Raw genomic sequence first — 26,130 nt, forward strand, 5'->3', positions numbered from 1 at the left:
GGGAAGCGGCCCGTTGACACCGCCCCCTCCCTTTCCCTCGGGTCCGCGGCCCGTTTCCCCGCCTCCGCCCGGCCGCTTCCCGCCCAGAGCTGCCTGTTGTCTCCTCCCCACCACTCGCGGGGCCTGTTCTTCGTCTCCTGGTACCGGGCAGTGTCCGCAGCACGGCTCCGCGCGGCGGGGAAAGCAGAGCTGGTCACGTCCCCTTCGGTTTGCCCATGTGCTGGACCAGGGGTGCCCACCTTCTTGGTTGCACGAGCGGGGCCAGGGCCCTCCCTGCCCCTGTGGGCCATACAGGTGCTCCCCACCTCACTGTCCTGCCCATGTGGGGGCAGCCCCCCTGTGCCATCGTGTGGCACAGAGCTCACCTGTAGCTCTCTGCAGGTTGCCCCGTGGCACTGGTGGTCAGCTGTCGGCTCCCCTGACACCACAGGTGGCAGCACCTTATCCCGGTGGCTGGGGCAGGCAGGAAGCAGAAACTGGGGGAAAGAAGTGGAGCCAGAGCGATAGGAGCAGCAGCCACCCAGGGGCCATGTGCTAACCCGTCACAGATTGTCCAGCTAGTGGCCACAGCCTGTCTGTGTTGAAGAACACTTGAAACTTGGTAGAGGACAGTCTGTGACTCAAGAGTCTGCCTTTTTGTCATCCCCACGGAAGTTCACTCAATTCTGGCTCAATTGAAAGCCTTTAAAAGAGGGATAGCTTTTTTTGTACAGTAGAGACTGCTTAAACATTAGCAGTTACATTCTGCAAAGACTGCCAGAGCGGAACGTGTGGTAGCTGGAAGCCAAGCAAGACTTTCTTCCTGATTGCTTTTGTGAGCTATGCTGTGCCTAAGCACTTGGACCGTTTCTTATACTCTCAATCATGCTGTCCACCTTTGACCCCAAGTATCATGGGGGAGGAAGATGCTGGTTCAAAGAAAGGGGGAACAAGAGTCAAATCTGTGGAATGTGACAGGGGCACAGAAAAGAGCAATTCAGGACAAGGAGCTTGAAGGAGAGTATGGAGAATGATGGGCAAACGTGAACATGTGACAGAGATTTCTGCCATTTAAACATTTTTTGTACCTTTGAAAAAATCTTGTAGATGTTATGGATTCCAAATAACATTCTAAATATCAACTGACTGCAATCTGATCCTAGGCAGATAGAGTAGTGTGTCTCTAGGATGGAGTAATGGAGTGATATAGACTCAAATCAAAATAGCTAGGGTGCTTTGGGGAAGGGTAAAATAACAGACTCCCTACCCTTACAGCAAACAGAAGGCCATTGAGTGGAAAGAAAAAACAAACATTTGTGAAAAACAGCTATCAGGAAGGAATTCAGCAGCCTTTCCACTTTCCACCTGGAAAATGGACCTGGCTTCTTACCTTAGAATTTCTCCTGGATAAATGGAGGAGGAAGCATTTTTCATACTGGATTTTACCCACCAGGCTTAGTCCTTGTGCTACTGAGTGTCTGGTAAAAAGACTGTGAAAGAGGGTGTATATGGAATGCGTATAAGTGAGAGAGGACATAGGCTGAAGTGAACAACTTACAAAGTACTTTAGAAAACAGAGTACAAGCATACTGCATAAGTGGTCTTGTAATTTATAGATCTAAGGGCATCTGTTTGCATTTGTTCAAATTAAAATTCACAAGGAATTACACAGACCTGTCATATATTCAGTTACTATTTTGAAACTGTCAATATGTTTTTCCACTTTCCAAAAGGATATGTATTTTTTATCATTAGGAAGCAAACTAATGAACAGCAGTAGTCCAGTTCTAAGAACGTGAAGCATTACACCTAGTCACTTCTCTTCACTGCAGTCCATTTCTATTCAGGATGAAGTTTTTATTATGCTTATTTAGTCAATTTGGTATATAGTGTTTTATGGATTGATAGCAGTTATTCAATTGGCTGCATTTTTTCACAGTAAACCACAATTTGGCCATTCTGTAACCCCATTTTCTTCTTGCCATAAATGCACATCTAATAAGGTATAAACTTTGAAATGGATTGGAAAATATCTAGTGTGGACAGCCTGAAAATGTGTTCATAAAATGGGCAAAAAACCAGTTTGTAGCAAAGAAAATAAGTATGTAAAAATAAAACTTAAACGTCACTGGATTTCACTGATATAACAACACAGTTTGGGTGGTAAAGTAAAATACCAGAAGCTATTCGTTTTTCATTTGAGAGTGTTTCTCGTTTTTGTAATTTCTCCTGATCTTAAGATAGTATGTCAGATGACTGCTGCCAATCCAAAATTCCTTTTAAAATACATATCTAGGGCTCTTCCTTGCAGAGAGAAATCTACTCCTTGTAAACTTTCAAATTAGAGACCTGTCGATGGAAAGATTGTGATGTTCTTTTCATCGAAGAGTGTGATGTTCTTTTCTTCCACAAACCTTCACCTGACCACAGAAAACAAGGAGTTGATTTTCTGTTAGGCCTGCTTTGTACCATGTCCCCACTCCCTGTGGACCTTTTCAAATAGATAGCAGGAACAGGACTATCTACCTACCTTAGATCTATTGTGTAAAGGGAACTTTGGGTATAGAGGAGGAGGGAATATTGAATATTTTTCTTCTTCCTGTGAATATACTGATGATTGCAGGAAGTGAGACCTTTCAGTGGGTGTTAGATAGCTTGAGCCATCCTGTGATCATCAGTTGACTCCTAACTGCTGAGGAGCCTACTTAAGCACACAGGAGATTATGAATATAATAGGGGTGCACCAATAGAGATTTTTGGGGCGTATATAGATAGCTGATTTTTAAAGGACGTGTTTCGGCTGATACCATTCCGATTTCCGATACCTAGCCTGGCAGCTTGGAGAGCTGCCTCCAACTGGTAAGTCTGGTGTGGTGGAAGGGGAGGGAGGAGGGAAGGGGTGTGGTGGGGCAGATCGAGGCCCCTGCAGTGAAGGAGGCATGGGGCTGGGGCAGGGGCTGGGGCAAGCTCCGCCCAGACAGGGCAGGACATCCAGGGGGGCATGGGGAGGGGTGGGGTGGCTCCCACTGCTGCACACCACTTGTGTGGGAGCCGCTTGCCTGGCAGCTCATCTGGCACTTGCCTGCTCATCCAGTGGTTCCCGCCACTCATCCAGGAGGGCATGGGGGCATGTGCCCCCGGATCTGCACAGGGCGAGGTGAGCTGGGACCGGGGCTGCACCAAGCTCTTCCTTGTGGGGTGGGGCTGTGCTGGGAAGGAGCAATGGTGAATTTGTGGCTGCAGCCCTCCCGTAGGTCCCCTCCTAGTGCTGTCCTACCCTGCCGGGAATGGCTTGGCGAAGCCCCAGTCCCAGCCTGTGCGGCATGCGGCAGTGGGAGTTGCAGGCCCCCTGGATGAGCCGTGGTGCCATCCTGCTGTTCTACACTGCTTGCCCCAGCCCTTGCCCCTGTCCCACTCCTCCCTTACTGTGGGGGCCTTGATCTGCCCCCCCACACCCCTTCTTTTTCCTCCCCCCTCCCCTTCCACCACACCAGACTTAACAGCTGGAGGTAGTGCTCCTCGCCTGCTGTACTGTGCTGTAGCTGCGCACATGTGTGGGCCATTTATCGGCAAAATTATCAGCCTGATGTGGTTGTTTTACAATGTAGTCAATTTTCTTTATATCGGTGCTCATCTGATATTGGACTGATGTATCTGTGCACTTCTAGAATACAATCTTCTGAGGCTTTGGTAGGGGCTTGGAAAATCTCAGGACTGCAGGAAGCTTGCGGAAACCTCAGTGAAACTCGCATGGTTGGCACCTGGAGGTTGTAATGGGAGCCATGTGACTGGGAAGGGGGCAGGCTGTCAATTAACATTTGGCAACTGGTGAAAAGAAGCAGCCACCACAGACAGCTGGGGTGGGTTCTAGCCCCAGGAGAATACCTCCCCTACCCTCCCAATCCTGCCAGTCAGCTGATTGATGGGGTGGACGTTTTGCTGTGGTGGAAACCCTCTCAGTTCCAACTGCAGGAGAACAGCCTCTGCTTCTTGCACTCCTCCAGGTCAACTGAGAGGAGTATGGAGGGAGGGGAGCACATTCTGCTGCAGTTTCAAGGCTCAGAGACTTTAAGAGTTTCACTCCTGGATATCTGTTTGCTCCTGAAGAACAGGAGGAGTGATTTTAAGGACCCATTAAGATTGTCAAAGTAAGACTCCCTTTACTGTACACAGATGTGGAGATGTCCAAACCTTCAGAGCTGTCTTGTAAGGGAGTGGAAGGGAATGAAATGTAGCAAGAGACATTTCACCAGTTGGAAAGAAAAAAAGTGAGTCTTTCCTACTCCTAGTGTGTTCTTGTTTGTTTGATCAAACCTTCCATCCTTCAGATGACCTTGAGTTACCAGGAACAGAATGCCTTTTTGGTAGAGCCTAGGGTCATTTTATAAAGAGGAAATTCCCACACATAACTTTATTAGGTTGCAGTTGAGCTGTAGGCATTTCTTAGTGGTTTGAGTTAATATTGTCTTTCAAGTTCGTTACAAGTGAATGTTAGAGATTTGATTTGTCCTAATATTTTCTGTTTAAGATTAGACTTTGTTGTTGTTTTCTATTTCTCCCAGGTAACGAAAAGCACAGTATTCAGGTTGCTTCTCAACAGGAAGAGAGTGAACCAACACTGCGTGACATGGCCTTACTTATTGAACAAGTCACTGGGGTTCCAATTCCTTTTCAGAAAATAATATATAAAGGTAACTAACCTGAAATATATTTCTTGAAGGTATCCTAGATACAGTATCAAATTCTGTTCTCATGCACATGAGGATTAATTAATCTGTCTCTACAAGAGTCATTATACTAAGTACATAACTTTTAATTCTTTGTTCAGTCCTAAAAGTGACAATGAGTAACTTCATATTTTCACATACGAGATTTATAGATGAGCTACCAATATTGGAAGCAAGAAGAATCGACACTTATGGCTTTTGGGTTTAATTTTAGTAGTCTTTTCCCAGAAAAATAGGGTTAATTCCTTTCAAACTTGATTATCTTAAAATTAAACCTGAACATTTTTCTGTTTCTTTCATTTTCTGTACTAAATACATGAGCTTTTAGCTGAGTCTAGTTTTATGTATGTAGAGACATGTATGGCTGATGGGAAGAGGTACAGGGTCATCCAAAATAGTGAAAAAATGCTCCTGGCAAAAAGTGCAAAGCTCAATGGATGATTACCTTGTAAAGTGAAAAGTACAAATAGAAATTTCTAAAGAGTAAGCCAAATACACTGTAGCAACCGGAGTAGCAAAAAAAAGTATTTCACTTACTTCACCTTGAAAAGTTAATACTTTGACTCAGTTCCTTGAAAAATTACTCTTAACCTTTACATTTTTTTAATCCAACAGAATAGTTCATTTTAAAAAGAATTACTGCACTCTATTAAAATAAATTAATAAAACAATAATGACCCAAATCCACAGAAAAGACTTGGGCTTCTAAACTGGCATTTAGAGCATGGACAGTTGAACAGTATGTCCTAGTATACTTTTTATCAGTTTTGTGTATTGATGTCAGTTGTACCAGGATCAGAAATAGACAGTTGTATGGGTGTTTTGGGGTAGTTCACATAGCAGGCAGATACCACCATGCCTTGCTACTAGGGGGTGGGATAAAGTAATAACCTGTTTGCTTTTAGCAAATGGCTACCATGGAATGGATGCAGAGAGATGATACTTAAACTGGAGTAAGATTTAAGAATATTATCCCTGATTGTGTCAGGGGAGATTCCTACTGGGTTAGCTGAAGTAATCTTGCTTTAGGAGTTTGCACCATCTGTCCATCACTATTTTACAGTGCTGTAATGCTCACTACACCAGTGTAAATGTGTTGTCTCTCCAGGCCCTTGCTGTTTAAGCACCTAGGTCTGAGAGATTTAGAATCCTTACCTAAATGTTTTAGTCTCTGGTTTTCACTGCTCAGGTTCCCCAGGATCTAAAGTTCTACTTATGTCCATGACCAGAACTGTCTTCATATTGGCCTTATGCTTGAGTTCATTTGGGATCTCTAAGCTGGTCATTTTACTACCAAAATTCCACAAGGGACCTAATCCAGTAATTGTGCCTACAGTGTGACAGTGCTGAGTTCCTCACAAAACAGAAGTCATAGCCACTTCCATTCAGAAACTGGCTGATGGAGAGTGAGGAAGAAGAAGACATGAGTTGAGTGCCTTGCCACTAGACTATGGATTGGCACCTCTTCTATCTGGATCAGGGAATCTTAATCTTTGCTGCAGAAGGTCCCAGGTAGATCTCTCCACTGGGTTTATACGCTAATGACAGGTTTATTGTACAGAAGGGAGGTGTCCTTACCACTTCCTCCTTTGGGAAATATGTATTGAAAGAAAACAGTGAGCTTACTCTTTTTCCAGAAAGGATGCCCAAGTTGCCCAGCTCCAGGAAGGAGTTACAGGCTGCAAATCTTGATCTAAGTTAGGTGGCTATGCCCTTGACAGGTGTTGGCTTCAGACTTGTCCCTCTTGGCCATCTTAGGTGTTCCTTCACACAGTGGTTGTGGAGAATCCCAATCTTGGAGGCTGAATTCTCCCCATACAGATGTGTAACTCAGGGCTGGACATTCCATTTCAAGGGCTTAGGAACCCAAATCCCTTTATGGATATAGCCCAAAGTGTTTTGGGCATCTTGCTGTAAAGCCATTTTTAACTACTATGTTTTATTTTGAAGATGGCTTATAGTTAAAAAACAAACAAACAAAAAAACACCAAAAAACAAAACACCCCAAATCAATACCTAAAGATATCTATTTCTTTTTTCCCTAGGAAAGTCCTTGAAGGAAATGGAACAGCCGTTGTCAGCACTTGGAGTTAGAAGTGGTTGCAAACTCATGTTGATTGGGAAAAGGGTAAGTGTCAATTTATGCTCTCTCTTCCTATATTATCTCAATATCTTTTCATAATTCTGTTTAGACAGTCACCAGTTAAGGTGAATCTGCTCTAAATGAGCAAAAAAGTGATAAAAGTGAGGTTAATGCGTGAGTTACCAAAGTGTACAATCTCTTGTTGTACAACCAACCTGTGCATTTTTGAAGTTACATTCTCTGGTTAGTTCCTGTCAGATTAGTCACCTGCCATTATCCCTACTTCTTTTGTATTGCTGCACTCTTACCCATGCTACTGTTCAGGGATAAAGAGCAAAAAGCTTTAGCTGTTGGGTCGCCTGCCACATATTTGAGGTGACATGTAACTGTCTGCTGGTATCACATATAGAGGGTAGGATAATCTATTTTGACAATAGGGAAGTTAAAGTGTTCCCATAAGGCACTAATATTAATAAAACTGCTTTTGAATCTTTAGTTGGTCTTCCCCTTCATATTTGTCTCATACTGTATTTATATGTCACTTTCATTTGTGCATATATTAATTGCTGAGCATAAGAAACTTAGGTAACTTATTTAACTGCATAGTAAAATAGCCAGTTTAATGATGCTTAGCTATGACAGTACCTGAAGTCCAGTATTTGTTATAAAAAGCTTGTGTGAGTATTAGTTTGTACATTAAAGTATTATCATATTATCATTTGTCCCAGATAGATTTGCTACTTTATTGATTTCAAGGTAAACAATAAATGGTTTGTCCTTTCTTAATATACAGAATAGTCCAGAAGAAGAGGCTGAATTAAAGAAATTAAAGGATTTGGAGAAGTCAGTGGAGCAAATAGCTAATAAATTAGAAGAAATTAATAAAGAATTCATAGGTATCCAGAAGGTAGGTATGCTCCCTGTCTTTCTCTCTCCTATATTTGTGCAGTAGGGTTTTATATACAGTCTTTACTTCAAGGATAGCTACCACAGAAGGTGTGTCTCATATTCAGTGGTATTTAGGCTGCAACTTAGTTTTACAGGTGACGTGTAAAAGGTTTACTAGATGCTATGTTGATTTACACATTTTTGAAAGAAGGAAAAATATATAGCTATTGTTGTAACAGGTAATAAATGCTGTGTTTTAAAGAAACTGTGTCCTTTAAGATCCACAGAAGTATACTTAATAATACTTATCCTTACATACTGGTTTTTACTCATTGCAGATTTCCTTTGCCTATGAGTGACAGCATACATGCAGTAAAGAAAGAGAATGAAAGTACAGATTCAGAACTGAGTGATTCTTTCTAAAAGTCACTTTTGACATCATTTCCTGGCAAAGAACCTAGGAACTCTGAATGGCAGGAAGTTATTCAGATTTCTTAGGACTTTAAGGAGGGCAGCTATTGTCTTAAATTTGGTTGACTTTAAGTATGCTGTTAGGAAATGACTCAAGTCTTATTGTTTGTATTACATTAGTCCTAGAACCCTAACTCAGATTCAGTCTTCATTGTGCTTAAAACTATATAGATTTCATAGATATTAGGGCTGGAAGGGACCTCAAAGATCATCAAGTCCAGCCCCCTGCCCCAGGGGCAGGAAGTCAGCTAGAGTCAAAGGATCCCAGCAAGATAAGCATCCAAATGTTTCTTGAATGAGTCAAGAGTAGGTGCCCGCACCACTTCTGGAGGGACTCTATTCCAGGTCTTGAGGGCTCGGACCATAAAGAAATTTTTTCTTATGTCCAGCCTAAAACAGTCTTGTAGGAGTTTATGACCATTTATCCTTGTTTTTCCTTGGGGCACTCTGGTGAACATATAGACATGTAGTAAGAGGCAGTACATGCTACAAGGAGCTTATAGTTTAAACAGACAAGATGAACAAAGGGCAGATTCTTGTGTAATAATAAGTGTGTTCAGAACTCTCTCTTTAATTAGTTGACACCTGTTTGCAGCAACTCCTCTTAAAATCATCAGCCGCTTACCAGCAGCATTTCTCCTACACTGCATTTGGGTGACCCTCCCTTTAACAGCAACATTTGTGTAAGAGCAGCATAACACCATGGCCCTGACATGTCAGTCCACACCTGTTAAAGACTATCTCTTTAACTCATGTTGCTTGTACTTGGGGCAGAAGTGGCAAATGACTGAGAACACTAATGGGTTAGTTTGCCAGCTTTCAAAAAAAAGTGTCATGACCCCAAATGGGTCGTAGATCCCATGGAGCCCCCACTTTCTCTGAAGTGGCAATTATCTAGTATGGCCTTTATTAATATGGAGTTAGGGCCTTACCATGCTTCAGTTGCTCTACTGTCTCTGCCTGCAATTACCTCATAGTGATTGACAGCTTAACCCAGGGAACTTTAGCTCTGTTTCATTCAGGGTAAGCTACCCTGGGTTTAAAGTGGACAGAATTACAGTTCTGTGGAGCTGCTGAAACAGTAAATATCCATCCCTGTTAACTGCAGGCACAGAAATAGCTGTAACTGTGAATGGGGTTGTGAGCAGAAAACATGTGGGAACCACTGGGTTAATTGCTAGAGTCGTGGGAGGATTTATGTCCAACTCCACTGTTAATGTTTGGGGGAATCCACAGTCACTCAAGAAAGGCTGGGGCAAATTGTCAGGGACCAAACCTGGGATGTACAGGTGGCTCCAGGAAGCTGGAGAGGGTCTTCAGAAACTGGGGAGCAAGCACCAGAAAAACTCAGACTTGGAAGAAGAACTGGAGTTGGAGGGGTTCTTCCTGTGTGCCTTCCAACTCACAAAGGTTGGGTACAGCATTTGAGTTGGATCCCTAGATATCACTCTGGTTCTCAGCAGGTCCTATAAACCCTGTCCGTAGGACTTATCTCCAAGACTGCTGATGATGTTTTGGGGAATCATGTAGCTGCATCATTTCACTGCACTCCTCAAATGTGCCCTTTTGTAAAACATCATTTTTGGCAGGTTACTGCTTTATTAATGCTATGGAAGCTATGGTATTGTTAGTGCTTTGTATCATATATTGATTCATTTGTTTGATTTGAGATGTCTGGGGGGACACAAACTGTATTGAATTAATGTTTTAAAGGGATAAAAAGGAAATAAATGGTTAACTGTATTTTGGGCCTGTACTTTCCCTTTCTACTTCTTAAAATATCACTTTTAAGGTCTTTATTAAATAAATTGAATAATAAATTGAGTTATGGGATCAGAACCCTTTCACATGGTATCTAAAGGAATATTTTGCACCAGAGTGAATTAAACTAAAATATTGAAGAGCAGCACATACCATCTGTGGAATAGGTTGCAAGTAATTTTCTTTTCATACAGGGCTTTCTAGCAAAGGATCTTCAAGCTGAGGCACTGAAACAACTGGAAAAGAGGATAAAAGGAACTGCTGAGCAGTTCATGAAGATCCTAGAACAGATAGATGCCATTGTGAGTAAATAATTGCCTGAAAGGGTTGTATATTCCTTAAAACAAATGTTTAGGCCTCCTCTGCACATGCAGGTAAACATGTGATTGGATCTAATGCATGATCCACACAATCGCGCTTCCTACCATGCCAGACATTCATGACTGGAGGCATGAATGTGGGATTGCACATTAGATCCAATCCGGCCTTATTGCTGGTGTAGAGGGAGCCGGATCCTGGGCTCCCCCTGCGTTGACAAGAAGCAGGCTCCAACAGCTGGGAGCCCTCTTTGGGGCTCCCAGCTGTGGGGACCACATGCAGCTGGGACTCAGAGCCCTGTCAGCTTCAGGACCCTCAGCCCCACAGCTGTGGGGTGCTGCTGCAGTCTCCCAGCAGCACACTGCCTACATGTACAAATTAAAGCTGGATAGAAACTGGCTATAGTTATTACATATTTTCAAGCAATAGCTGTAGCTGGTTGGACCTGTGATATTTTAAAATCCAAACAGAAAATTAACAACAAAACCAATTGGCTTGCTCGTCTTTCTTCAGTATCCAATATTTGTCACTGTAGTGCCTCCAAATGGCATCTTCATGTTGGTAAGTGCAACAGGGAGCCTGGGGCTCCTGGTTCTTTAAGGGAAAGACTGCAATAGAAAGAGCCTCAGGCAGTTGAACAGGGGTAAGCTGCAAGAGGGAAGGCAGAAAAGAAACAACTGTAGCCTAGACAGTAAGCTGTCCATACAGGTGAGGAAACACACCTGCAGCCAGTTAAGAGAACACCTGAGTGGAAGGGGGATGAACCTAGGGGATATAAGCCTGAATCCCTGAGGTAGAGGGGCAGTGTAGCTCTGAACTCTGCTCAGAGAGGAGCTCCTGCCAGTTCAGGTTGGTGGGGAATGGGAACTGCAGTCCATGTCAGGTGCTCCCAGGGCAGAGAGAGCCAGAGACTCAGAGGGAGGCTTGGAAGTGAGATGATGACCCTGAAGGGGGACTTTGAGTTAAAGCAGTTGTTTGGATTTTTGTTCTGACTTAGATCAGTGGACTGTGTACGGCTGATGAGGTAGGAAAGGAGGCACAGGGGTGCCTGATGGGGCACGCTGTTGAGCAGAAGGCACAGACAGGATGAGGCCAAGAAGTCCAGGACCTGAACCGAGAGGGCCAACAGAGGCAGCCTGAGGTCAAGAGGGCCAGAGCCTGAGTCCAGAGGGGGCAGTAGGGTGGCTAGGGGCCATTGAGGGCCTGAGATTGAAAGGCCAGGCCAGAGATACCAAGCTTAGACTACGTGCCTATAGCCAGAGTAACCTGTAGGCTGAGGCTAAGAAGGCTGAAGCCTATACAAAGGAGTAACTGGTGAGACTAACGTATGTGAGGCATGGCTATGGGGGCAGCAGGAGGCACGATTAAAAGCTTTAAGGCTTAAATGAAGTCCATTTGGGCAATAGGGGGTGGCCACTGGCTCACAGTACCAGTTACACACAGTTGGTTTGCCAGGGTAAAAGAGACACCTGTGAAGAACTAAGGTTTTGCCTAGTGACAGGGGGCCCAGCAATCATGAGAAATGAGTCAGGCTAGTCAAAGCACCAGTGAGGGCACTCTGGGTCTCAAGTATTCAAGGCACTCTGGGTCCTATTATTATTCAAGGAACATCAAGGTGTGGTAGGTGAGAGAAACAGCAGGATTTATATAGAGGACTTGCAATGCGGGCAGGATTAGGGTGGCCACGGCTGTACCAGGGCCTGTCGTGCTACAGTATCTGGCAGCTCTTATTTTTACATGGGGACGCTACTGCCTGTGTGCATCTCTAGGCTGCAGAACAGCACCACATTTGGCTGTGGCATATTAAATCCACACACAATAGGTATTCTGTACTTATGAGTTACGCTTTTAATTTGTCGCGACAACAGAGCCCACTATATTAAACTACTTTACAGTAACAATAAGAGTATGACAAAACAGGAGGACACTTCTCTCCATAACGTCATCCAAGGGTCAAGGAAGGCACACATGTGGATGACTTCAGATTGGTCATACATGGGTTGTGATATTTTTGTTTGATGTCTGCATATGATTGTTTGTTTGTTTAATTTTATCAAGGTATAGCTTAGTGCCTCCCAGCCACCAGTGAAGCATAACCAGATGGCACCCCCATAAGTGGTATCTTTTTCCCTTTTACACACAGGGTGAATGAGGTATTGTGTAGGTCAAGTAACCTGCTCAAGGATACACAGGAAGACTGGCTGAGCAGCATATTTAGCACAGATCTCCTGAGTTCAGTTACGTTGCCCTTTCTGGTATCCTACCCATTAGATCATCCTTCTATGGGGGAAAGTTTCCTCTCATAGGCTCATTGGACAGCAGGATTGGAAGGGACAACATGAGGTCATCCAGCTCAGCGTGCTGGATGGTCCTGCCAAGTGCCTGTCTAATTTGCCTTTGAAAATTTCCAGGGATGAAGATGCCACAACTTCTTTAGGTAGCCTGTTCCAATACTTGGCCATCTTTGTAGTCAGAAAATTTCTCTTAATCTCCACCCTGAGTTTCCTTTGCTGCACCTCAAGGCCATTGTTCCTCATCTTGTCCCTTACAGCCACAAAGAAAAGCCCATCTGTATCCTCTGTAATTGCCCTTCAGGTATTTGAACTGTTGTCAAATCCCATCTTCTCTTCTCCAAACTAAACAACCCTAGCTCTTTTTTAGTATTTCCTCATAAGTCTTGCTTCCCAAACCTCTATAATCATTTTTATTGCTCCGTGCTGGACTCTTTCCGATTTGTCCTCATCCTTTTTTAAATGTGGGGCTCAAAACTGGACCCAGGACTCCAGCTAAGGCCTCACATAATTATGTTGCATCTGACAAAGAACAGTTATTAAGGGAAGCTGTGTTGTGTTTCTGTGGTGCTCATACCTTAGGGCTAATCCTGCAAATGAATTTACACAGAATGGAGCATATCCTCCACACTACCCATGTGGAATCTCCCGGCTCAGCAGAGCTCTGCCCAAGTCTGGTGGTCTGCTTGTTTGAATCTGGTTGGTAGGACCTGGGTCTAACTGTCTTTTTAATCGATTTGATTACTAGTGTATACCCTGGGAGATATCAAAATACTGCTTTACAGTGGATTCTCTGGCTCCCCCACCAAAAGAATACTGACATGCAGCTATTGTGGGAATTGAATAGGGTTTATAGACAACTGTGATTTTTAGGTTACCTAATGTATTGCTTTTGTACTACCAAGTTTTTAATAAGAAGTTAAGGGTTGAGGTTTTGTTGCTGTGATCTTAAGTTCACTTGTACCTCTCAAATCTATTTTTTGAAAATTTTTTAAATAGTTTAATTTGTTCTTGCATGTAACAGCTGAAGCATTTACACTTCAAATATAAAATAGATTTTTTTTTTCAACTACTTTATTCCTATTCTCTCTCTCTCTCTCTCTCATGGTTGGGGGGGTGGGGGGGAAGAGAGAGAGAGAGACCTTTATTTCATAGAGGAGAAGCCCTTACTTGACAGTCTCTCAAGCAGTATCAGATCATCTTGCTCAGTAGAAAAGAGAAGTCCATTCTGGAAGGTAGAGTTCACACGCTATTAAAACCCCAGGTCTCAGTGCATGACATGACTAATAATCACAAGAGCCCTGATAGTAATCAAAGCAATTTCTGAAGGTTCGTGTATAGACATTGATTTGTTTTAAGTGGAGTTGGTCCATTGCTGTGCACCTTCTCTAATCTTACAAAATGCTTTAGAAATCCCCAATCAGTATTTTCAGTTGACACAAACTCATTGTATGCCATTTGTCTGATTCCATGTGCACACTTTAAAATAGTTTAGAAGTTAAAGTACCTTGACTGCCACCTTTCCACTACTGCATTTTACACAAAGGATTTTGTCTGATTTTAGTGCTTTGACTGCTAACAAATATGTTAACTGTGGTGCTGGCACTTGTGCTGTAGGAAGACTAGATAATACATGCAATTCATATTGGTTATCAACCAGCAGTCAAACTGTATCAGTTTCTGTTGACTGGTAAACTGTATTGGCTTTTATTCTACAGTTTAGAGGAGGCACTTACTTTATTTATTCACATACACCTTTTCTCACCCTAAATATCAGCCCTCCAGAATGGGCGTATGTGACCTGATCAGGGAAATGGGCTTTTCTTCCTTTGAATAGAAGCAGGAAGATGCCATGCTCTTTCTGCCAAAATGGTTCCTGCTTTCTGGCTTACCAAGCAGCAGGGCTAGGGTTCAGTGTTATTCCTGTCTTAGCCACTATTGGCTGAGCACTGTAGCTTGTGCTTGAAACATCAATTGAGCTGGCTCACGCCAAGTGAGCTGCTGCTTGCAGTCTAGTCTCTTGATGAGGCATGCAGTATGGATATAACACTTTATTATTTACAGCAACTTATAAAAATAACTATTTACAGTAACTGCTTAGTGCCCTTGAAAGGGTCTGGGGTTTAGCTCTGTTGATGTCCTCTGTACCAGGAAGTTCCTGCTGCATGGGCCAGACTGTCTCCTGAAATGCCACACTTCCTGGACACTGCTTCCAGGAGGACTTACTGTCACACAGTGAGCCATGACTTAGAAGAAGAAAAAAAAAGTTTTTCAATATTCAGCCTTCCAGACACAAGGGGTATGTCTTATTTGGGAGCATGTGATGTGCCAGAAAATATGGTAGTTCTAAGCTATCACTTTTCAGTATTACAAAATATTGTAAGTAGTCAATAAGTAAAATTAAGAATATAACAAGGGCCAAAGCAAACCCTGCTTTCAGGGTTATTTTGTTTGTTTGTTACCAGGTTGAGAATTATGAACTTGGAACAGCTAAATTGACTTAAGGGATCAAAGGTTTTAAATATGGGGTCCTTGGCTTTAGTGAGAAATCACTGAAGGAACCAACATCAAGTGTGACATTAAAATCATTGAGCCTTGCCCCCAAATCTCCAGATGTTACTCAGATTTTTTTTTCAAACATTTACATACAACTACAACCTTGCAAACCCAGTCTTATTTCATGTATAAAATACAAAATATTCTTCCTTCTGACATGCAATACTATATTACTTACTGAATACTTACAATATATATAGCATTCCAGATTAGGATTTTCAGCTTGGGGCTGTAACACTTCAGCTGTTTCTCCATTTAATAATTTAAGAGGTCTTTTAAATCTATGTTGAAGCTATCTTTCTCTTATGGAAGTGGAACAGTCGGAAGTAAAATTATTAAAAAAATGATTTAGTTAAAAAAAATAGATCTGGTATGTTATTTTCTGGTATTAATGTAGCACCTAAAAGCTATAGGCATGGCCTAGGGCACTAAAAAGACCAAAAAGTCTCTGGCCCAGAAACCAACTAGCCTAATTTCAATTTAAATTGGCTAGATTTAAGTGATGTATGCAGTCCTCTGTTATTCTTCAACTGTAAATTCTAAGATGGTCATTGATGTCTTTGTTCTGTTTTAAAAAGCTAACTAAACAGAAATCTGTAAAGAAGAACATGCTTCATGTAAAAATGCATGGAAATTACATATTTCTGAAAGATGAGCAAACCAGCTTGTGTTGAGGCACATTTGTTATATTTTCTTAAAAATAGGATTTTGCAACAACTTAATGTTGTTAAAAGTCAAGTTGATCAAGAATAGCAGCAAGTGAGGGGGAGGAGGTGCAAACTTATATGTATGAGGCTCTTTCTGAAACTAACAGCAAAATGGATGCCCATATTGTATCTTTGTGACAAAGTAGGAAACTACACAGTGGAGGGAACACTGATGGCAGTGTTCTTGAATGCACCCATTGTTTACAACTATGTAGAGAAGTGATGTGTAAGTGATTATTGAGAGCAAAATAGTTTTATTTTGAAATTGCAGTTAGTTTCTGAAAAACAGTTGTAGCAATTTCCCAACGAGTTCTCTCACCTGCATCTCTTGGCATTAAACTCAAACTACACTTCCCACGTGGTATAAGTTCTAGGTAAATTCATATTAAGTGCATATTTCTTTTTTTTCAGAAACAATTGTTGAAAGAAGAGAGTAGTCCTGAAATATTAAAACTACGAAACATTAGAAAGCTGTTGCTCATACTTTATGAAAAGTGAAACCTCTCTCTATTCCTTAGTGCTTAAAATGATGCAAGCTTATTTTTGTAGCCCTGTAAAAGATCTTTTCTTAAACACAAGTATTTGAGTACTAAGGTGCTTATTGTAATTCCTTGATGTCCAACACAAATGATAAAAATAGAGCCAAAGACTTTGGGGGAGATTTTCAAAGGCATAAGTAGCAGGTGGGCACCATTATCTTTCAGTGGGAATTGAACATCTCATCTTAGAACCATTTGAGCCTTTGAAAATTTCCACTTACATTTCAGCTCATTTACTACCAAATAAGTTGCTTATAAATATGCATAAAAATTAAAACTGAATTAATTATGAGATGTGCTTATGCAACTTATCAAACAGTTGACCACAACAAGGCTGAAAGGATTAGTAATAGAAAAATGTATACACTTCCCCAGCCCAGCCCCTGGCTTGTTTACTTTTCATTCCATCCAGGAAGAGCACACACCAACTGCTGAAGCTTCCTTAACCTGACGAAGGGTTTTTGAACCCGAAAGCTTGCTTAACAAATATTCTCCAACTATTTGGGTTGGTCTAATAAAAGATATCAAATTCACCCAAGGAACCTTGTCTGCCTATGTCCTTAGACCAACACCGCTACAACCTAAACCCCTACACTTGAGTACAACGCTTAAGAGATCATTTATGTTTATATTCGTTTATGACCTTTTTCAGTACCTTGAAGCATTTATGGGACAGAAATGCTATTTTAGAGAATTAATTAATTTTGCTTTTAATATTATTTTATTTCCATATGGTTTTGGGAGCTGTCACTGCCAAAACAGATGACACTCCCAAGACTGATGATCTTAAATATACATTTTCTTAACCTTCATTAAGTATTTATGAAATGGCTGACTAATGTATATGTAACAGGAGGGCAGACAGGGTTGCCGTGCTCTCCCCTGCCGCTTCCTTTACCATGCTGAGCTGCTGCCAAGCACCCTCAAATTCTCGCCTGCCATGACTTTTGTCATATATATATTTTATAGGGAGGCTGCCTTTCATCCTCTTGGCCACGGTTCTCCTGTGCTACACTGGTCCCAACTCTGGGATGGGTGTTCAGGTACACCCCAGCCTTATGGGCTATGCGTGGCTCCAACCACCCCTGTACCACACCCCAAGCCTCGCAGATGTAACTGACATTGTTCGGTCTCGCACTGTACCCTCTCTGGCGCTTGGGCTCTCCGTGGCCCCATCTCACACTGCGCCTGCTCTGGGGCTTCTCGCTGCCCCCGCTCTCTGGGGCTGGGGTTCCCACACTGCTGCGGGTCCCCTATGAGGCTTCCTCCATCCCCTAATAGCCTCACCCAAACCACCGGTCACAACAAAAAACATAACACAAGCCCCTGGGCTATAACATAAATCTAAGCCATCTGACTCCAACCTTCTCTCCACGCCAGAGTTGCTTTATCCCTCACCAGTCTCAGGCTGTTCTTATACTCAGACATCTTCTCATTACTCTCTCCAGCAGAGCTCCTTCTCCCTTAGCTGCCAGCAGGGAACTCCCCCAGTGGCCTTAGCCCTGGAGTTTAAATGGGACCCTGGCCCTGTCCCTTCCAGTCAGCTGACCACTAGCAGGTGTGGGTAATTGGCTCCCTCTGGTTGCCCCAGCAACCAGCACCTGATGAGTTATCCTGGCTCTCCAAGGAACAGACACCTTAGTGCCCTGCTACAGTGTATATATATGAGCTATTAGAAAACTTAGTACTAGTTGAATCCAGTCAAACCCAGAGACTCACCTCCAGTTACTCACCTGCAGTGAATTCCAGTGCCTATTGAAAGCAATGCAAAGACATCTCTTAACTTCATTTGGACGTTGGAGTGGGCCCTTTGATAGAAGTGAATGACTTGATTATTGTCACTTAGGAGAAAAGATGTGAAGGAGATGCAGAATTTGAGTATTAGGGGAATCTGTCGTCTTACAACTTAAATTCCATTTGAGGTGCTGAAATGGCTGTATTATTGAATGCCTCTGTGAATGTAGAATGTAATTCTATGCACTCAGGGCTCTGTCTCCTAGACCAGACAAAATGGAGGACTCTTAAACCTTGATAGTGCCCATTCAGGTGGCAGCAGCTGGGGGGGGGGAGACACTGAAATTTAGATAAATCAGTGGGACTGGAGAGTTGAAAATCCTGAAAGAGGAAAACAAAGAGAGTATTAACTTAGAGACAGGGGGTGGGGTAGTCACAAAAATGGAGGGACTTGGGAACCAAAGAAATTTGAGCAGAATGGAGGAGCGTACTTCCATAGCAGAAGTATATGGTTAAACTGTGTAACCTGCTGAGGCAGAAGGAAACTGGTAGCTCAGGTGTGGAGAAGAGAGAATGTGCTTCTCCATGAGTGTGCTTTTCCATGCTAGGAAATCTGGTCATCTTATCAGAAGACAAAGCTAACTTATTTAACAATTTATTTGCCTCCATTTTTCTGAGCAGGGACCAGGTCACCCTCCCCACCGGGACCCCCAAAGGCCTCAGGGGAGGCGCACCCAGACCTAGGGCCAGTGGGAACCTAGTCAGGGAACTTCTGGAGGGACTGGACTTATTTAAATCAGCTGGTCCTGACTATCTCCACCCCAGAGTGCTGAGGGAATTAGCAGTGGTCATTGCGGGACCCCTGGCCCGGCTTTACGAGCACTCATGGTGCTCTGGTGTGGTGCCAGAGGACTGGAAAAGGGCCAATGTGGTTCCCATTTTCAAAAAAGGGAGGAAGAAGGCCCCAGGAAACATAGGCCAGTCAGTCTTACCTTGATCCTGGGTAAACTTTTTGAGAGAATTATCCTGGCGGATGTCCACGAGGGGCCAGCAGGGGAGGTTATGCTTAGGGGTAACCAACACAGGTTCATTAGGGTCAGGTCCTGTCAGACCAACATGGTGGCCTTCTATGACCAGGTCACAAAATCCTTAGACAGAGGTGTAGCAGTGGATGTAGTCTTTCTGGACTTTAGGAAGGCCTTTGACGCTCTCTCTCACCCCATTCTCATTAAAAAAACTAGGGGACTGTTGGCGTCGACATGTACACAGTCAAATGGGTCACTAACTGGCTGGAGGGCCGCATCCAGAGAGTGGTGGTGGACTGGTCTTATTTGACCTGGAGGGATGTGTGCAGTGGGGTCCCCCAGGGCTCGGTCCTTGGGCCTGCACTGTTCAACATCTTCATCAGCGACTTGGACGAGGGGGTAAAAAGCACCCTGTTCAAATTCACAGATGACACTAAGATGTGGGGAGAAGGGGGCACGCTAGAAGGGAGGAATAGGCTGCAATCGGACCTAGACAGGTTACAGGGGTGCGCGAATGAGAACAGGATGGGTCTCAACATTGACAAGTGCAGGGGGCTGCGCCTGGGGAGGAAGAACCAGCAGCATACCTGCAGGCTGGGGAACTCCCTTCTCGTCAGTGCAGAGGCAGAAAAGGATCATTAGCTGAAATGTTACTGTGACTTAAGGCTCATTACCAGCTTCACCTGCCATATCCTGAATAGTTGGTTGGCATATTCCTGGAAAGGAGATGTAGATTGGCTATGGTAAAGCAGAGAGACTGTGAGATTATTTGATTTTAAGAGTTTTAATCTTCTTTAATCTGCATCCAAACTCCTCTTTAAGCAAGGTGGTGAGTTAAGATGCTTAGGGCTTCAGTTCCATATCCATGTGGAATGTTGTTGAAAATGGGTTTAAAAGTAGAAGTCAGTAGGCTTTGTGCAGGCACAGGGGTCTGACTGGCTGGATTTAGTTACAGAACTGGATTTTAAATTTGTATATACGTGATCTCATAAGTGGCTTCTTCAAGTAAACTAACTTAGAGTTCTACTCCAGTTACCGACGTTTACGTGGATATTTTTATAGGATTTACATATCTTTAAAACTTCTCTTTGGCATCACTGGATTTTAGGTCTGTCCTAATGGTTACACAAGATCCAGTGGATTTGGGTAATAGTTTCAGTTACTTTCGTAAGTAGTCTTGTTTAAGGTGCAATCTGTGTTGGTGGTTTTCCAAAAGAGTAGATAGATGTAAGAAATGCTTGTAACTGAACTAAGACTATTCTATTGCATGTGTTTTTGTAGGATAAGTTATTGATTTATCCATATAACTTTAAATTCTCTTGCTTGTTAGGTAATGGCATCTCCTAAAGTATGTTAAGAACCATCATGAGAAGTTGCGTTATCACATCCCTGAATTTATATGGTGAAAAACTATTATTAATGATTAGGCCTTCCTGAGTGTGACAGGGGGCAAGCCTGGGGCTGAGTCTCATGTTGGCCTTCCCACCTGTCTGTGGGGCAGTCTGCCCAGTCTTTCCTGCCACAATTTTGCTGTATCACTTTCACTTATGGTGGTAAATGTGGGAAGCTGCCCATTCTATGTCCCCATGCCATGGGGTGCTATCCACAGTTCTGAACCTGCCTGTGCCTCAGAGATGGTATCTAGGATCATTTAACACACCTGGCCTAAAACCGGACCAAACTTAGTCCTCTTGTCAGGCCTTTTACATACACACATTCATACTGCCCCCTCTCACTGGGGCCTCTTGCACTCCACCCCCTCTCACAGGGTCTCTTGCTTTCTGCATCATACTGTGCCCCCTCTGCTCTGTCCTGCTCCCTCTTGAAGCAACCCTGTAGGCCTTGGGGCTTATTTGATTCACTCCTTGGGTGCCAGATGTACAGTCTTTTGGGCCTCCCCTGTGACCCTCACCTGGGTAGTGGCCAGCCAATAACCTAACCTGGGCTAAGTTTGCCTTGGCCCTTCCCAGGCAACTCTACACGCTCTTGCCTGTGTGTTGTATTTCAAGCCTACTCTGGTTCAACCCTACTCAACACACCCCCTGGGGCTGCCCTTCAGACCGTCCTACAGCCCTACTCAACCCTGAGTTATGCCTGATCTTTCAGGCAGTAAAGACGTACCCTACTCTGGGTGGGCTGCACTTTTGCCCCCTCTCTCTCTAGGGCCACATAACTTCCCCCCGTTATGGGGCCACTCCGCTATGCCCTCCCTGGGGCCTCTGGGGTCTTATTCCTCTGTGGGGGCTCAGGTGGCCGTAGCTGTGCCTGGCCCTTGTACCCATGGTGTTGTAGGGACCAGGGGTTAGTAAGGTGCCCTGACCTGCTTTTCACCAGGGAGGTGAGTGGTCCTGGTATTTGAGTGGGGCTGCTATGTCTTCTTTCCCTGGCAGGGTGCGGTTTTAGGTCATGCCCAGGACCAGGAGCCTCCAGCCATCCCCCTAGCTTCTGCTCTTACCTCCAGGATGTTGCGAGACTTGGCATAGCCGGGTGATGTTGCTCCCTCGGCTGCAAGCAACACGCTGCTGGCTGTGCGTGACTGACCTTAGTTTTAAAATGGCTGCCCTAATCGGGTACCTGCTGGTTGCCTGCTCCAGCCCTTATAAGTGGCAAGCACCCAAAGGTGCACTGCCACACAGCTTAGTACAAATTCAGTCAAGTAAAACAAATTTAGGATAAACTTGACACTGTATATTCTTGCTCATGTGTTCAAGTGCTTCTTTCATACCCTCATTAAGTATGATACATTTTGCTCCCAAAATGTACTGTTGTACTAAAATCAGAATGGAGATGCAGCATGGTTTTTTTCATCACAAAATATTCACCCACAGAAATGTTAGAGAAAACATCTGATGTATTGTATCATAATTAAAATATAACTTCAGCCTCTCAACACAGCAGTTATACTGTATAATTTACTGTGAGGCATTGATTTTGTTATTTACTGACTTGTCAATTTTCAATACTGATCACTAGGGTCAAAACAGCAATGAATCTGATTAGGTTCTTGTTAAATTCTCCCTGCTGGTAAAACTATGAATATCAGCAGAAGTGTCACAAACATGGTATCTGCAAATTCAGGTAGACAATCTTACAGCAGTTCATGTCTGGAAAGTTCTCTTTCAATCACGAGGCACAATTTTTTTTTTTTTCAAACAGAAGTCTAAATTCTTCAGAATTAGATTATCTACCATCACCAGAGAAATAAATTCTCCTTTTCTCTGAAAAGGAAAGTTTTATTCCCTGTTGTAACACAGAACTTAATTCCTCCATGCCTCCCTGCTTCAATTCAAATTACTGTATGAAAATCATCTTTAGTCAACTACAGTTGGTAGAAAATTTATCAATTCTTTCCTGACAATCTCTTGATTTCCAGTGTCTAATGTCTCTCACTATAATCTAGGATTCTATCTACGATTCTAATAATTTTGTTTCATTTATGTAATTGGCCTCAGTCCCTTCAGTCTTATAATAGAGATCACATTTAAAAGTGGCTTTAACTAGTATAGGCCAATTCTTGAAGACTGTCATATGCATAATCCCTATCAATCCCTATGAAGGTTATCATATGTATATTGGTCTATTAATCAATAATTACAGGATGATAAAACCAATTGCACATCCAACAGGTGACTTGACAAATGTTCATAATGTTAGGAGTCACACACTGGCCTTTTGTAATATCATTGCATGCATGTTATAGTCATGATTTCCTTGTACAGCTATTAAGGGTGTATTTTCCAGCACAAGGTATTGCAATGAACCCTTTCTCACTTTATGGTTTTCTTTCCAAAAATGTCACATAAGGATGTTATGAAACAATATGAAAAATCATTAAAAAAATTCTAAGACAAATTTGAACATACTGCAATGGTAAACCCCCAAAATAAACAAAATAATAACCCAGCTATTAAGGGTGCTGGAAAATACTGTTCAGTTTCATTGTTACTATTTTGACCCTAGTGATCAGTATTGAAAATTGACAAGTGTCATTTCTGTTGTTTGGGAAAGCCAGAGCAGTCATGAGAACACCAGAGATACAACATGGAACAAAAGGGATGGAAGAGTCTCTGATCTGGTCTTTGCTTCACACCCTTCCTTTTTCTCTGTTGTGGGTGGGAAGGGATGGAGTCTGCCCAGTTACTCTAGTGTCTTGTAGCATTACTAGTATGCTAAGCACAACACAAACAGACGGGCACAATCCCTGTTCATGAGGTTGCCCTAGACCTTGTTGATGCCCTTAGCCCTACTTTTTGTTACAGCTTTTGGTTTGAATCTTTCTGGTGTAATTTTCAACTTTGGTATTAAATGAAAATGAAATTTAAGTTATTGGGTTAGATGAGTGATTCTCAGTTTTTGGAAACTTGTAACAGGAAATGCCAGTTCACTCCCAAGTATTAACTTGCAGAACAGAATGGGCATGTAACTTAAATTGACCCATATAACAGGAGTTCCTAACAGGGTTCAAATTACACTCCGACTTTTGGGGTGGTGGGGGGAAGTCTGCGGCAGCTGGAAGGAGCCCCTGCCTGAGCTGTTTAGTCTCTTATGGCGGGGCTCTTGTCTCTTATAGGAAGACCTAGCCCCCCTCCTCCCCCCACTATATGGCTGTAATTTGAACCCTGGTTCCTAAGCCTTGTTACTGAGTTGAGTGGGCAGGCTGTGAGAATGTAGGCAGCAAGCTGCAGAGGGATTTGCAGGTGGCTGGCAGCAGAACAAGCTGCAATCTGTGTAGCTTGCCATCTAGGCAGTGAACACCTGGGCACCATTAGGGGGTGGGGAGTGAGGTTAGTGGAAGGGAGTGGAGCTTGGAGAGGGATACAAACAGGGCTTCTGGACAGAGTGGGCAGTCTGGCCCAGAGAGCAAGAGAGGAAGGAATTTGTTGGGGAGAGGATCACAAAGATGCGGTACAGTGAGGAACCCTAGAGTAGCCAAAGCTGGGGGATAGCCAGTGATAGAAGTGGGGAGGGCTGCAGAAAGGCACCCTGGAGAGCTGATGTGTTTTTTGTTAAGGATTGTTGGTGATTCTTTAGCTGTGAGGTATGGGGTGGCTAGTAGAAGAGTAGGGAGGCCCTGAGAGTACTTTATTTTCATTGATTTGTGGTGTTAGCTCTGCGAGAGCAGACTGAGGGCGCTAAACCTTGTCAGTTCTGCATGAACAGGCTGACTGAGGCCCTAGAACTGAGTTTGTTCAGGGGCAAGACACCAACACGGGGCTGAACCTAACTGAGGACAGAGATGCTCTGCAATGAGACTGAACTTACTCCACGGCAAGATGCTTGGGAGAGGGACTTAGCCTGAGTGAGTGTAGAAACACTCTGCAGAGAGACTCAGCTTGTTATTGATTGTGCCAGATAAGAGGTGGCTCAGTGATGAGAAGAGGGAGAAAGGCACCTATGGTGTCACTGCAGTAATGTAAAGGCTGCCTCCCACATTTATACCAAGTAAGATCAAGGAAGGACAGCGTAGTGCCCTTAAAAAGCTGAGTGCCAAGTAGGCCTGGGTCACTCACCAGAGGGCACCAGTCTTTCCTTGGAGGCAAAAGCCTATAATGGTTTTGGATACCTTCCAAAATAATCCATTCAGCTAAGTGGTCATGCTGTTATCAGACTGCCTGTTCAATGGATTCAGCTATATAGTTGAATATTAATATTTATGTTCATACACTTTTTCTCTTTGTTTTATACATTGGTTTCAGGATTAAGCAACATCAATTTGTTCATTATTTTATTGCAGAATCTGCCAGACAATTTCAGTGATTGCAAACTGAAAAAGAAGGGGTTGGTGAAAAAGGTTCAGGTGAGTCTTGAATTATTGTTGGGCATTTGCATGGTGATGCTGTGTGCGATATGTTGAAATAAAGCCTCTGTTTTAGTTAATTGGGTTTTGAGGCTTTTGGCTCATCTTTTGGAGAGTAGATTTACATAACAGTCAGGGGAGAACCATGGGTGATTGCCCCAGTCAGCAGGGCTGGGTCAGCTCCTACTGAGTCCTGTGGTTGTGGCTACACAGCTGGGAGCCACATGGTGCAGAAGCAGCCAGCGGGTGGGCAGGAAAGAGGGGGAAAGTGGTGGCAGGGGGGAGTGGAAACAAGCAGGAGTGCAGGGCCTGCATTGGTGTCCCGGGGCCAGCGCCGGCGGGGCTCAGAGTGGGGCGGCAGGAGTGCAGGGCACGGGCTGGCAGGGGTCTATGGAGGTGGGCTGGGCTGGGCTGAGCCAGCAGGGAGAGGGGGGAGCTGGTCTGGCTCCCTAGAGCCCCTGCTGGCTGGGACCCTGCACTCCTGCCGCCCCGTTCTGGGCCCTGCCAATGTTGACCCCGGGACACTGGTGCAGGCCCTGCACTCCCATCTGGCTGTCATTGTGTTCCTGCGCACCCACTTGCTTCCAGTCTCCCCCACCCCAGCCCCGGGGTACAGGTAGGGACTAGCACACACAGCCCTGACCTAATGCTTGCCCATCTGGGCAGCGGCAGCATGGGACAAACTGCTGCTCACTGTGTGGGGGGGAAATGCAGCTCCTCCCCCATGCTTCCTGGTGCAGCTGCCCAAAATCTGCACAGGGCTGCTCTGGGTCTCCACCACGTCACTGCTGCCTCTGGGCTGCCCCATGGGGCAGCAGTGGCAGTGTAGAGCAGACACAGGGCAGCCCCATGCAGGCTCTGAGCAGCTGCACCAGAAAGCACTGGCAGCAGGAGAGGGAGGGGTCACTTTCCCCCCATGCTGAGCAGCAGTTTCTCTCCCACACCGTTGCTGTTGAGCCTGGGCCCCAGCACCAGCTGGGCTCAACCATCCAGGCTGAGCATCAGCAGCTGGGCAGAAACTGCTGCTCAGCACAAGGGAAAGCAGCCCCTCCCCCTCGCTGCCACCAAGCAGTTTTGGTGTGGCTGCCCAGAGCCCAAGCCATGCTGGGTTGCCTTGCGGCTCTGTCACCACCATCTATGAGCTGCCTTGTGGCTGCTCCACACTGTCACCACTGCCGTGCTGGGCAGCCCAGAGGTGGTGGTGACAGAGCTGCAGGGCAGCCTGGCCTGGCGCAGCCTCTGGGCGGGCACACC

General features: G+C 44.2%; 1 protein-coding gene across 1 annotated transcript in view; it reads left to right on the forward strand.

Moving 5' to 3' along the window:
- The first annotated feature begins 3,201 nt into the window (after positions 1-3,201).
- The window catches only part of BAG1 (BCL2 associated athanogene 1), a 30,805-nt gene continuing 7,876 nt past the window's right edge, over positions 3,202-26,130 (forward strand). Inside the window, exons 1-7 of the mRNA XM_006018985.3 lie at positions 3,202-3,229; positions 4,215-4,247; positions 4,542-4,670; positions 6,752-6,834; positions 7,583-7,696; positions 10,104-10,211; positions 24,814-24,876. Of these exons, the coding sequence (XP_006019047.2) occupies positions 3,202-3,229; positions 4,215-4,247; positions 4,542-4,670; positions 6,752-6,834; positions 7,583-7,696; positions 10,104-10,211; positions 24,814-24,876 (558 nt within the window). The remainder of the gene's footprint in view (positions 3,230-4,214; positions 4,248-4,541; positions 4,671-6,751; positions 6,835-7,582; positions 7,697-10,103; positions 10,212-24,813; positions 24,877-26,130) is intronic.

The sequence above is a fragment of the Alligator sinensis genome, unplaced genomic scaffold, assembly GCF_000455745.1.
Source record: "Alligator sinensis unplaced genomic scaffold, ASM45574v1 scaffold428_1, whole genome shotgun sequence".
NCBI lineage: Eukaryota > Metazoa > Chordata > Crocodylia > Alligatoridae > Alligator > Alligator sinensis.